Here is a 15000-nt window from a genome sequence, read left to right as displayed (position 1 = left end):
ACCAAAACAACATCGACAGGAGCGAGGATGGGTCGAACCACACAGAGAGATGAAATAGGGAACTGGAGTTACATGATAACGAACGAATGAACGAATTAATGAATGAATGAATGAGCCAACACCACTCCAAAACCGTCACACGAACATACTATATGTTTTACTTAGTTCTCTTATTTATCTATGAGCCACTTCCGTTCTTATGCACTCCATACGATATGGCCAGTCACTTTACAGTAAGACCACTCATTGACGGAACATGGTTAGTAAGGCATTCGTACGGATTGCAGCCACTTGGAGTTCAGGAAATCACTCTAGTCCAGACTAAAAGTGCTGCTATACAGTGTGCAGCTGCTCAAGTGAGTGACACAGACATTACTTTTAGAGGTATTATGAGTTGCCATTTGTTGCCACTGGTTTGAGGATGTGCTGAGAGGTAAGAGGATGATGGGTGATATCTGAGATGTGACACTCCCACCACTGCAGCACGCAAACAAAACAAACAAACAAACAAACAAACTCCACTTCACTAGTTCACTGGAAGCACAAAACCAGCGAGTCACCATGATTGGGATGAGAGGAGTAAGGGTTATATCTCGCGAGGGGTTGTGGGGATGGTGGGTGGGTGGGTGGGGGGGGGGAAGGGTTATACCTCAAGAGGGGTTGGGGTTGGGGAGGGCAGGGGGAAGGGGGAGGATGTAGGGGATCACTGCACGTCTGGAGAAACATAGTTGAGAGTGAAAGTGGTACCTCCTGTCGTCCTCTAGGGACGAGTCCGTCTCAAACCCGCTGTAAGTCACGTTAGACGCGTGTTAGAGTCCAGAGAAGAGAAAGAAAAAGCAAGCACACAAATGTACACACACACACACACACACACACACACACACACACACACACACACATCCATCCAGAGGCCTACTGAAGACTGTGGCACTCTCACAGATATGGTGTGTGTGAAAAATAAGTGATGAATAATTCCTCTTCATCATTCCTCTCTAGTCTTTGTCTGGCCTTGAAAGAAGCCTGAAAGATACTTTCATGAAGTAGATCTCTGCTGATGAATGTCTATGTGAATGTGAATTTGTTGTAAATGTCCTGTCAAGGATGTTTTGACTATCTAAGCACACGGCTATGTATGTGTGTGTGTGTGTGTGTGTGTGTGTGTGTGTCTGTGCGTGTGTGTGTGTGTGTGTGTGTGTGTGTGTGTGTGTGTGCGTGTGTGCATGCATGTGTATGTGTGTTTGTGTGTGTGTGTGTGTGTGTGTGTGTGTGCTGCGTGCATGTGTGTGTGTGTGAAAACATAAGAGACCCTGAAATGAGTACCTTGTAATCCCCTCGAGGAACATCTCACACTCAGGGAGTCTGAGCAACAGGCAGGAGAGGGAGAACACAAAGGAAAAAAAAAAAAGGGAAACAAGAGAAAAAAAGGAAAAAGAAAAAAAAGAAAGACAGGAAACACATCGTTCAGGTTAGTGGACAGCCCAGTGGAACACAAGACACAAAGCTCTAGATCAAAGCTCAGCTACAGGAGTTCAAACACCTGAGCACATTGATGGTTCAGACTCTACACACACAGCCTCTCACACAGCCTATTAAGGCTAAAATCTGAGATACAAAGTAACACACCAATACAGTAAGACTTCAGCGGTGTAAGGCCCTTAAACAAATTGATTTGATGAGATATAATAGAATAGAATAGAATAGAATAGAAGGAGGTTGAAAAATATGAATATTGATCAATAAGCCCATTTCACAGTGTCCAGGTGTCCGGCCTTGTTGATGTTAATGAGGCCTTAACTGGCAGGGTACTGTGGACTTTACTGTGGACTGTGCTGTTCCAGAGGAAGTTAGTTTCATCTTGTGAAATGGGCTAATTAACACTGATTGAATATATCAAATCAGATTATATCACATACTAACATGCTTTATATACAGTTCATTTGTGAGAGGAAATTACATAAAAGACCTGTTGACAATAAAACAGGTTAGAGATGCAAGCTTACTGCATAATCATTGGTTGATACATCTGAGAAAGTGTAAATGACTGAGAAGCACCATCATTTTGGCCAGAGGAACACATCCACCACCATCTCCAACAGTGTATGCAGAAGCAGGCAGGTCTTGGCATACAGAGATAACACAGCCTAGCCATGCCAGGCCAGGTAGCCATGGAACCATCCACCATTGCATCTGTCTGTCTGTCTGTCTGCCTGTATTTCTGCCTGACTGTCTGTCTGCCTGTCTTTCTGCCTGTCTGCGTGTCTGTCTGTCTGTCTGTCTGTGTATCTCTATCTGCCCATAGTTGGCAAGAATCTCTATCTGCCCATAGTTGGCAAGAAGTGTCAGCTAAATACTTGTAATTTCCCTGTACCTGTCTGTCTGTCTGCCAGTCTGCCTGCAAGACTGTCTATCTAATTCTGTCATAGATTTCTGTCAGTCACGTCACCTACTCTCTAGCCTGATCACATGATCCACACAAGCAGCCATCTGTAGCTGGCTGACTCCTTGTTTTGATTTATTTCTGTTGGTTTGTCTGCCTGCTTTGCTGCCTGCTTGTCTGTTCTATTTGTCAGTCTGTTTGTTTATCTTGGTTTCAAATGCTAATCAGAGATCCATCCACAGACCACTCTGCAAATAGACTCAGAAAATGAGTGGCAAATAGCTTTCATTCATTTTAGAGCAAGAAGTCAGTGAACATGAGTTATTGTGTGTGTGTGTGGGAGAATGCAAACAAAATGGATAAATATAAGCACACACACACAAACAAACACATGTGGTACAAAACAGCTTCAAACATTCTCACTCATTATTTCTGTTTCTTTCACACACACACACACACACACACACAGACAAATTAGGAATTTTATAATGAGATTGTTGTCCTGTTTGTATGTGACTGTCGTCCAGCATGTATGTAATTGTTGTCCTGCTTGTATGGGATGTTGCCCTGTGATTGTTGTATGTGATTGCTGTTTACGGTGAAGGCATTTTACAACCCAAGACAAATTTCCCCTTGAGGGACAATAAAGTATGTCTTATCTTATCTTATCTTATCTTACACACACACACACACACACACACACACACACACACACACACACACACACACACACACACACACACACACACACAGTACAGTAAAGATAAGGGGAAAGATGATAAGGAGGCATAAACACATACACTCTCACACACTCTCTTAGCAAGTAAAAATAAAAAATAACTTAAAAAAGCATTAAACAAAATGTGTTAGGAAAGCAGGAAAGATGTTATCTAATTTGGAAACGACTTTGATTAGCATTGAGACAGAGAAAATAGGAAATATGTGCGCATTGGCTCAGGGCTCAGTGATGCCATGTGTGTTTATTGTGCATGTGTGTCTGAGGTGTGGTGCAGGACAGTGTGTGTGTGTGTGTGTGTGTGTGTGTGTGTGTGTGTGTGTGTGTGTGTGTGTGTGTGTGTGTGTGTGTGTGTGTGTGTGTGTGTGTGTGTGTGCACGCGTGTGTCTGTGTGTGTGATCTTACTTGCTCCAGTAGACTCCACCCCGATTGGTCTGCATTTCCCCCAACATGGCCAAGAGAAGTGACGACTTCCCACAACCCACCTGGCCCACAATCATGGTCAGCTGACCTGGGCAGGAAGCAAGTAGAGGAGGAAAGGCTATAAAACCCATTAGAACCTTCCAAGGTAGTATTACAAAACCCATTTCCCCATTTTCTTCCTCATTATTTTATTTTACAACTGCAGAGTTGTTTAAGAGTACAAGTCAAGTGAAGATTAGGAGACATTTCATTTAATTTCATACAGCACATTTGGGATCAAATCCTGCTCCTTTTTAAAGTTCTGTATAAATAAAAATTACTCATCGATAACAAATGCTTAACATAGTATTTACCTCTATTCCAACACATCCTCTTACAGAACAGCCAGTATTCATTTCTCTGACACACTGGGACTTAGTGTGTATTGTTTGTGTGTGTGTGTGTGTGTGTGTGTGTGTGTGTGTGTGTGTGTGTGTGTGTGTGAGAGTGTGTGGTGTGTGTATGTACTGAGTAGCTGTCACATGAAGTTAGCATGCACCCTAATTTCTGTAACAATGGTCAGATGTGCAGCAGGTGCCCATAGCCTACAATGGGAAGCAAAGGTCATTTGCTTATTACGTACAAGGCCACAGTGCAGTTAGCCTGGTTAGCACGCAGACCTTCTCATTTGGAATTTGGAAAGTACTAGCCAATGAATGTGCAACCTGCTACCCAAACAGCAATAGAGGCTAGAAATAGTCATGAGTGGATGTGAGTGGACTGAGTGAGTGAGTGAGTGAGTGTCTGACACATTAAGAAAGGTATATGGGGAAAAGACCACCTCTGGTGAAAATCAAGTTTTTACATTTATTAGACACTGTTGTCCAAAATGACTTACATGTGTCAACTATATTACAAGAGATCACACTGTCCCCGGCGCAACTTGTGGGTAAGTGCCTTGCTCAAGGGCACAAAGGTGGAAGCCGGGAATTGAATCCACAACTTGTCAGGCTACTCCACGCTAGCCCAGCTCCTTAACCACTACCCTACCACTGCCCCATATCATGAGCAAAATAAGTAGTCAATGTCATGGCCAAGGATTTCTGCATTGGATCACCATTTTGACCAATCACAGCCCAGGTGAGCCAAGGTGAGCTGTATATACTTTAGAAGAACAGAGAAGAGATTTTGGGGTATGATAAACTGCTAGAGTCCGGTTACCTGTTGGGATACTGATGTTGATGTCGGAAAGGGTGGACAGGTTGTTTCCCCAGGTGAAAAAGCCACTGCTCACCTGGAGTCAGGAGGAGAAAGAGAGAAGAGAGAGAAAGAAAAAGAGAAACATGGATGTTGAACAAATACATTATATGACACCATTAAAGCACTATGAATTTGTGCTTAATTTGAAAGAGAATGGGGTGAATATTCAGAGATGGAGTGCAGAAGAAGGGATAGAGAGAGATAGAGAGGGGCAGTTCCAGCGTTATGGATGTGACAATTGGACTCATATTGGTAAACAAAATGCCTTAGAGTGGGGGCAAAATTAGTATCAGTGAATTAATTTGCATAACTTTTAATGTAACCTCTGTCCTCTGAATACTGAGAAATCCTCAAATTTCATATAATCAATTTCATCCTAAGAATACAAGGCATTTTATCAGCGTTATGGATGTGACATGAAATGGACACACTTTTGTGAGGGATTACAGGTTTTCTACAAACTCTATGAATTTTGAAGGAAACTGCCGAAACTATGATATATGTAGCATGAAGGAGAATTGAATGAACACAAAAAGTGTGTTTTTGAAACTATGCGTCATTTTCGTAATGCATTATGTAGGAAAAACTGGCATTATGGATGTGACGGTTTCACGTTATGGATGTGGCGGTCTGAACCAGTCCTCGACAAACTACATAAAACACATAATTAAGTAGTGAATTTTGATATGAAACAATTGAAATAGTAATCATGAAAAACTAGTGATGAAATTATTGCTTCCTCAGTGCCCACTGAGAGACACAGGAAGAATCAGGACAACAAGTCATTTAAAATATAAAAAAATATTTTTTTTTTTCTTTTACCGTCATAAATTTTGGTCAGTGATTCCCGGGTTACTGAAACACCAGGGAACATGAAACTTGGTGGCCACTCCCTTAAATAACTAGCCCTACCTGAACCGTTGCACCCAAGATGACAAAATATGTATGGTATGTTAGTCTCAAGAGCCCGCATCAACCTAACCCATACCCACTCATTTGTGATTTGCACACATAAAGTACATGTGCACACACGCACACACACACACACATGCACGCACGCACACACAGTCGCACACATACAGACAGGCAAGCACAGACACACATAAACACATACAGACAGGCAAGCACACACACACACACACATGCACAAACAAACACCCACATAAATGCAGACACATAAAACACACACACAGGCACGCATACGCATGTGCGCATGCAAACACACACACGCACACACACATAAACACACACACATAAACACACAAACACAGGCACGCATTTGCACATGCACACACACAGACACACACACACACTTATAAACAAAAGCAAACTCACATATGCACACACTCATTTACATGCACATGAGTTGCAGGAGTAGGAAATGGAGACAAATTGACAAGCGTGATTTATTTTTGCGAAGAGAATATGCAGAGGTATAATAAAGTCTCCAGTCTTGTAAATTCACATTATGTAACATCCATAACGTCACATCCATAACGCACCATTAAAGGTTTTAAAAGCAAGAAAGTGGCACAATTTGGTCATCACACTTTACATTGATATAAATCAGCTTTGCACAGACACTATGGACATTGTCGCATCAACACTGTATGTGTAGCATAAACTTTTCCTATAAAACGTTATGGATGTGACATGGCCATGGAACTTGCTGACTTAAAAACAAAAGCCTTACAAATGTAAGGAGTTGTGCTCTTAAAGGCAAGATGAGCATAGACATTGCTCTACCATTCCCTTGTCAATCTGGAATTTGTCAAATGGCACAATTTGTTTGAACCTTGGGTCCATTTATCCACTTTTTAAATATGTATAATATTACCATGTGAAAAATGTTGTTTCTCTATGGTTGCACACCATATTTATGATGTAAAAAGAGTGTAATTCTCCATCATGCGTATGCACAACTTTTTTTTCCATGGTAAGGATGACCTTTGCATGGAATTGCCCAGAGACAGAGATCTACTTGAGGAGAAGTTGCTAAAGACATGATGGGATGGGATATACAGTGTTACATGTTTTATGTGTTGTATGTGTTGCTGTGCTGTTGCTATGGAGCATGGAAATAAGATGTGTAAAATGATTATCCCTATGGGCCAATAAAGACTAAAGAATAAAGACAGAGAAGACTGATGGCAGAGAACAAGCGAGAAAGCACCCTGTGGAATGTAACAGTTTGGTTCATATCACACCACTGTTTGGACCTTCCAGAAACCCTAAGGACAAATCTTTCTCTACAACCCCTTTCTTTCAAAACAAATTGCTTCATCAATCAGTCTAAGCATAAGAATGAGTATTGAGTTAATCAATGCATTGCTGTATTCCTCATACGCCTGCACATATTGAACCTTGAGGTCTGTACCTTGGCGATTCAGAACAAATACACATATTGTTAAAACTCTGAAAGACACACAGCCAACATGTATGTCAATCATGGTTCCTATGTGCTGGGAAATGGCCCTACCCCAAAGTAGGAGTTAAAATGGTTAGAGGAACTGCGACTAGAGAAACTACAATTGCCCCCAGTTCCATGCAGTGTGAACACGCATTATGTTCTAGGAACTACAAAAAAAAAGGTATGGGAACTACAAAAAATGTCTTACAGTGAAAACGCCTAAAAAGTTAGCATGTCCCGTTAGCCTAGCCTAGCTAGTTTATTTATAAAGGCCATAACTCCCTCCAAGTGTCCCTCCCGGCGTCACACGCTCTGCCTCGCCTATGAGAAGGGTGAGGAAGGGGCAAAGTGAACAATCAAAACCAGCTGTCTGAAGCGCTGAGAAAAGAGAGGGAGGAAGGAGGGAGGGAGGAAGAAACAAGGGGGGGTTAGAGTAATACAGAGGATAAAGATGTAGAGAGAGAGAAAGATGGGGAGAGGATATAGGGAGGGAAACAGAGGGAGGGAGACAGAGAGGGAGAAGAGAGAAAGATGAGAAGGGGTGAGAAAGAACAAGAGAAAGAGATAGAGAGAGAGAAAGAGGGAGAGAGAGAAAGATAGAGTGAGAGAGGGTCAGAGAGAGAAAGTGAGAGAAAGAGAGCGGGGGAGAGAGAGTGAGAGAGACAGAGAGAGAGAGAGAGAGAAAGGGAGAGTGAGAGATGCAAATGTGAAAATGTCACTGTTGAGTCGGACTGACCTTGGTGAACACAAACCGGATGTGACAGAGGGGCAAAAGTCACCACAACAGCCTGTGTGTCTGTGTGTGTGTCTGTGTGTGTGTGTGTGTGTGTGTTTAAGAGTGCATGAATGCAAATGTGTGCATCTTTGTGTGAGACTGCATGTCAGTATGCCTACATGTAACACATGTAATTATGTACATGTGTGTGTGTGTGAGTGTGTGTGTGTGTGTGTGTGTGTGTGTGTGTGTGTGTGTGTGTGTGTGTGTGTGTGTGTGTGTGTGTGCATGCGTGTGCGTAGGCAGTGAGAGCCCACCAGGCTCATTATCAGAGAGAGCAAGTCTACACTCCTCTCCTCCCGTCTCCTCTGGGAGGTTCTAAGATGCAGAGGAAGTGAACCCTATGGAGACCCCCTCTCTTCCTTTCAAAGCAGAAAAAAAGTCAAATAAAATAAACAAGATAATTAATGACATGTCATTTGGCGTTTTCTTCTCGTGAGAAATCCTGGTTAAGCTCAGGATGTGGTATTTACCCAAAGCCATGTCACTTAGCTGTGAAAGAGCACCTCTAAGCCTGTGATGCTAGTATGACTATTCTCATTACGGGAGATCTGACGTAACAAAATCACAACGTGTAAAATAAAGTCATGGGAAACATCAAAATCACACAGATAATCACACATTCTGACGCATACTGTTATGTGAAATGATTCAAGTGTTGAGAAAGCTGTGAAATATTACAGAATGTTTAGCTAAATGTTCTAATATAAAGCTAAGAGCAGGCTTCACTGCTTTGAGAAATGACTGAGTATGTGAAAACATAATTTATAAATTCAAAACCTACGATTTAATATGATTAATTTCCATCAAATCACTAAATATGAGAAATCGTAAAACATGTAAGTAATATTATTCATTAATTGCAGTATTTAGTGTGTTACTCAGACTACCACTACTACTATTACCACTTCCTATACTTTACTATTACCAAATGTTCATATACTTTACTATTACCAAATGTTCCTATACTTTACTATTACCAAATGTTAAAAGCTTACCGTAAATGTTATTCTATTGCTGTAGTTGTAGCTCTGTATCTTAAATCTTAAAATTATTAAATGTTAATAGCTTAAATGCAGTGTTGGGTAGCAACTGATTACAAGTAGTCTGGATTGATTACATTTTGATTATGTCTTTCAATGCATGACTGATTACAAAAATTAGCATGTAGTCAGATTACATTTCAAAGTAATCTGACCCAACACTGCTTAAATGTATAGCCGTAGTTGTAGCTCTGCAGCTTAAATCTGAAAATGCTAAAATGTTAATAGCCTAAATCATTACAAACGTTACTCCATTGCTGTAAGTCGCTTTGGATAAATGGCGATTTAATGAATAAATGTAAATGTACTACAGCTGTAGCGGTTAGCTGTAATGACCCGCAGTGACCAAGAACTTCATGGCCCTTTGCAGTTCATTCAGGGGGACTCCGCACAGTGTGAGCTCGCTGTGAGCTCCGCGAGAAAGAGAGAGACCATGAACTGGTGGACGTGACACGGATGAGTTTGTGGGGTCAAAGGTCACGGCGGGATGAGAACGACTGGAAGCATCCCTCTCAGTATAAAGCCTCTGGCAGGATGTGTGTGAGAAGAGGACGGGTGACGCAGGGAGCGTGCGAGCGTGCATGTACACGCATCTGTCGAAGGATGTGAGTGTGTGTGTGTGTGTGTGTGTGTGTGTGTGTGCGTGTGTGTGTGTGTGTGTGAGAGAGAGTGTATGTGCACGTGTGTGTGTGTGTGTTTATGTGTGTGCATACGTGTGCACGTGTGAGTGTGTGTACGTGCTTGTGTTCATGTGAGTGTGTTTATGTGTGTGTGTATGTGTGTGTGAGGGAGTGATAGAGAGAGAGAAAGAGAGAGAGAGAAAAAGAAGAGTTACTGCATGTTTGGCTGTATGTGAGTGTGTATATTTTGTCAGAGAGAGTTAACGAGTGTGTGGGTGGTTGAGTATATCTGTGCTAAAGTGTATCACTGTGAGTCAGAGTTATTTGTGTGTTTGAATAGTATGTGCTAAGCTTCAGAAACAGACTGGGATGAGTACTGCGTGGATGGTACCGTGTGTGTGTGTGTGTGTGTGTTTGTGAGTAAAGAGTGAATGTGTGTGTGTGTGTGTGTGTGTGTGTGTGTGTGTTTGTGAGTGAATGTACGTGTGTGTGTGTGTGTGTGTGTGTGTGTGTGTGTGTGTGTGTGTTGGCCATGTGTATGTTTGACCACTCACTTTGATTGCGACGTCCTCAGTCTCAGCTGGCCGTGGTTGTCTGCGTGAAGGCTGCTCATAGCCGTAGCTGTCCAGCTGGTAGCGTGGCCGCTTCCTGTTCGTCTAAGAGAGAGAGAAGGGGGTACAATGAGGGAGCAAGGAAGACAAGGGGAGACGAGGGAAAGAGAGGGAAAAGGAAGGGAGCAGAGAGGGAGAGAGAGATAAAGAGAGGGAAGGAAGGGGCAGATAGAGAGAGAGAGAGAGAGAGAGAGAGAGGGAAGGCGGTGGAGAGGGAGAAAGAGAGAGGAATGGGGCAGAGAGGGAGAGATAGAGGTTGATTAATATTACTTCTTTATTAGAGCAAACAAAGGCAAACAATTTCGTACAATAAACAATTTCAAACATAAAAAAAGAAAGCAAGAGCATCTCTCAACACTATCTCAACAACATCTCAACAGTCTTTTAAAGCCTCACACATCGTCTCACACCAAAGGGCACCAGAGAGAGAACGAGACAGAGATTCAATAAGATGAGACAAAAGAGAGACATGAGGAAGGGAAACATAATAAACAAAATATTGGACAGGAAGTGATAAAAAAAAAATCGAGAGACGAAAAGAGGAGAGTAGAACAGAGACTAGCCCAAAGAGAAGATATGAAGACCAAACCACGGAACAAACATTCAAATAAAGATGCTGCTTTAGCCATAGTCACTGGGGGCCAGAATAAAATACTCAAGTCAATGGGCTTTAATGGACTTTAATGGTTTAAATTCACTCCTAGTGTCCACTCTTGTTTGACAAAATTATCCATGGGGAATCTTATTCAAAACCACCAGTGCTAATTAGCACCAAAGCTAATTAGCGGATCCCTGAATTGCAATGTAGACAGAATAAGTGCACTAGAAGAAATACTGAGTCACGGATCATTCTCTAAGTGAGCCAAGAGACTTCTTACTCACGTATTTAATTGCCTGATGTTTGTATCCAAAGCAACTTACATACATCAATTCTTACAAGGGCCAAGTTTACTAGAGCAACTCTGGTTAAGTGCCTTGCTCAAGAACATAACAGTGGCAGTTGGAACCCCCAACTTTTCTGGTCCCTGCTTGCTAGTCCAGTTCCTTAGCCACTATACTACCAGCATCCCAAATGATCAAACAATGCAGTTAAAACGGAAGTGATTTTTTCAGTTTTTATCTCTTTAATTTCCTGCAAGAATTCTTAACAATACAAGTTTGCAAAGTCCTGAAGGGACTGCTGAAGGACCCCAGCAAAGCAGAAAGTTCTGGAGGATCGTTGCTCACACTTCATCCAGACGAATGTGTTTAACACTACTTAACTATCTAACTAACTAACTAAAACTACTACTTCTACAGGGTTACCATGTCCCAACCGCATGTGATGCGAGCAAGTGTTAGCGACAAAACCAGATTGGTTAAATTGTTTTCTATTAGAATGTCCTAACTGCACACAACACAGTGTGATGCAATGCAACATTTTGTCGGACGCCCTTTTCTATTCTCTCTCTGTTACTCATGTTGTTCTGCTATTTTGAAAAAATATTTTTGGGGCTTTTTATGCCTTTAATGTGATAGGACACCTGAGAATGACAGGACGCGAGTGGGAGAGAGAGTCGGGGTGGGATCCAGAAAGGACCACGGGGCGGGAATCGAACCGGTGTTGCCGCTGTACGGTGCAGGTGCCCCAGCCAATTGTGCCACGGCTGGTGCCAGATGTTCTGTTATTTTGAACGAGAATATAATGCAAAAGAACCTCATGTTTAATGGAATCGGTGTGGACAGAGAGCACTCAATGCTACACCAGTCGGATGCTAGCATGCAGTTGGGATAAGCTGTAAAACGAGAGAAGCTACAGCTGTGCGTGGAGATATAAGATGCTGCACCAGTGGGAGAGGGTGCAGGCAACATGGAGCTGAAGGAGATATTGAGCAACCAGTCCTATAGTCCTCAGACTAACACTCACACACACACACACACACACATGCACGATCACACACACACACACACACACACACACACGATCACACACAAACACACACAAACACACACACACACACACACACACATACATGATCACACACACACACACACACACACACACACACACACACACACGATCACACACACAATCACAGACACACACACAGTGAATCCAGACACACACACACACACACACACACACACACACACACACACACACACACACACACAGACACACACACACACACACACGCACAGTGAATCCAGACATTTCTAATCCACCATCTTTGTATCCCCAACAGAAATAAACCTGTCAGTTCTCGGAGAGGCAACAGCTGAACCCAGCCTAACCCTCCTGGGAGAATCCCTTTCACATCTCAGCTATGTACAACCCCAACCCCTTCAAACACACACACAAACACACAGACATGCAAACCCACACACCCACTCTCTCTCTCTCTCACATACACACACAAACACAAGCAAACACACACATGAACACACACACACACAAAGACACTCACAAACACAAATGCATGTGCTCACACACACACACACACACACACACACACACAAAGACACTCACAAATGCATGTGCTCACAAATAAACACACACACACACACACAAACAACCAACCAACAAACAAACAAACATACAATATTATAAGTGAGTTTAAATGCCTGTAAACTGATCCTAAAAAGGCAGATTTGAAATACTCTTCAAGGACCAGGTCATATTGCGGGCATATGTTGTTTCAAAATGTCTGATTGTACTTTTGGCAAAGGTAGTCAGACCATATTTCACTTTTGATAATGCTGGCTTAAAATACATTCAAACATTCCTTCCCTAGTGAGACAAGAGGTTAGATTAGCTACTGTGGTTAATCAAAATATTAATTTTGACCCTGGAAAACTTTATTGTTGCTCCAACATTACTGTGATTAAATTACATGAGCTAACAAACAAACTGGGCAATAAATCTCTCAGAGAAGAAAGGGGACTTCAGTCAAAGTAAGTGCACACGGCCTAATATCTGAACACCAATATTAGCAAGGTGTATTCGCACCAGCTCGAGTTGTTGCTGCCAGCAGATGAAGCAGGCAGGCAGCTACAGTGCCTCACAGTGCTTGTGGGCAGCCGTGGCCTACTGGTTAGAGCTTCGGGCTTGGAACCGAAGGGTTGCCGGTTCGATCCCCGACCCAGTAGGAAAAATGTGGCTGGGGGAAGTGGCACCTAACCCTTCACTGCTCCGGGTTAGTGTGTGCTTCACTTTACTGTGTGTTCACTAATTCACGGATGGGATAAATGCAGAGACCAAATTCCATGTATACGCAAGTATCCTTGGCCTAGAAACCTGATTTACATTCTGGGGGCAAGTTGTGAGCCCCCATGTTCATGTCCCCAGAGTGTAGTGCTTATAGCTTCCTGACTGCTTTAGCTGCTTAGAAGCAGGACCATGTAATTTGGTGTGATGCCACTTGGGACAAGTGGCTATGAATGACAAAACTTAAAATTTTGATCGTTCATATTTATCATGCTATAATCGGTTGAGTTTTACAAAAAGAAACCACAAAAAAATCACAAATATAAGTTCAGCAATCATTTTGACATGATAAATATCAGATTTACACTGAACACATATTCTTTTGAGATTTGAAACAGAATTCTGATTACTGTAATACAGTCACGAATGCCAGATCTCCTGATCTTGTTATGTCCCTTTTGACATGGTAGCCCACCCAGACTCTGTCATATTGGAATAGCAAAGACCTAGGGGCAGGGTCGATGGCAGTGAGCCTGTACAAGCTTGAACATGCTTGTTGTGTGATGTCCTCACTCACGACTGAAATCAGAGTTGGGTGGCACACGCACGTGACGTCATCAAAACGTCCTGCCCAGATTCCGCCAGTACGCCTTGACTTATTTACACTGACACAGTGTCTCCTTTATCACTAATCTCTTCCTTCCTTCCTTTCTTTCTTTCTTTCTTTCTCTCCCTCTCAATTCAATTCAAGGTTGCTTTATTAGCATGATTGTAGGTACAGTGTTGCCAAAGCACAAGCAAAATAGCATAACGATTTTGCACTAATCACTAGCCTCGACGCCGACTTATTTGGGAGGCCACGTCGACCCTGTTCCGCTTCCGTCGTGCCACAAAATAAAAGTGTCATAACTACAGGGGGAAAATCCCTTAAAAGTAAAAAGGGCATTGAGGGACACAAGGTGACCTTGTGTAAATGAAGGGGAATAATGATGTGTTGCCATGGTAATGTGTGGACATGTGTCTGTGTGTGTGTGTGTGTGTGTGTGTGTGTGTGTGTGTGTGTGTGTGTGTGTGTGTGTGTAAAGGACACACGTGATCCCAGACACACCCCAGTTAGGTCAGCTAAAGAGAGTCTGGACCCTAACATGCAGTTCAGTGTGTCTCTAGGTCTGTTTACTCACAAGCAGTACTTCAGAGCATGTGTGTGTTAGTGTGTGTGTGTGTGTGTGTGTGTGTGTGTGTGTGAGAGAGTGTGTGTGTGAACTCACCACTCCTGTGGGCTTCTTGCATGACTCCAGAGAGACAGACATATCTCCGTTTCTCCAGCTGTCATCGCCAATCTCATCGCTCTGGAGGAACTCACCCAGCTTCTGCACACTGTGGGAATGCACAGGGCAGTTAGAACACACACACACACACACACACACACACACACACACACACACACACACACACACACACACACACACACACACACAAGCCCACTTTTCAGTAATTCCCCCCATTGGTGGAATTGTTTTGTAATTGTAATGTATTTATTTAATGAGGGACAGTGCACAAAAGAACATTAATTGTACAA

At 42.6% G+C, this 15000-nt stretch overlaps 1 protein-coding gene across 10 annotated transcripts in view; it reads right to left on the bottom strand.

Annotated features, from left to right (window-relative positions):
• abcc9 (ATP-binding cassette, sub-family C (CFTR/MRP), member 9) overlaps window positions 1-15000 on the bottom strand; it is a 59508-nt gene that overhangs the window by 26625 nt on the left and 17883 nt on the right. For 6 of the 10 annotated variants that reach the window (XM_048267565.1, XM_048267563.1, XM_048267568.1 and 3 more), the window contains 6 exons: window positions 14690-14798; window positions 10178-10279; window positions 4737-4809; window positions 3519-3624; window positions 1321-1359; window positions 748-786 (listed from right to left, as the gene is read on the bottom strand). In XM_048267565.1, coding sequence (XP_048123522.1) covers window positions 748-786; window positions 1321-1359; window positions 3519-3624; window positions 4737-4809; window positions 10178-10279; window positions 14690-14798 — 468 coding nt within the window. The remainder of the gene's footprint in view (window positions 1-747; window positions 787-1320; window positions 1360-3518; window positions 3625-4736; window positions 4810-10177; window positions 10280-14689; window positions 14799-15000) is intronic. The other 4 variants (XM_048267566.1, XM_048267570.1, XM_048267567.1 and 1 more) reach the window with 2 other exon arrangements.

This window comes from Alosa alosa, chromosome 17 (assembly GCF_017589495.1).
Source record: "Alosa alosa isolate M-15738 ecotype Scorff River chromosome 17, AALO_Geno_1.1, whole genome shotgun sequence".
Classification (NCBI taxonomy): Eukaryota; Metazoa; Chordata; class Actinopteri; order Clupeiformes; family Clupeidae; genus Alosa; species Alosa alosa.
The sequence above is the reverse complement of the archived record's forward strand: the minus strand, read 5'-3'. Positions and strand labels throughout refer to the sequence as shown.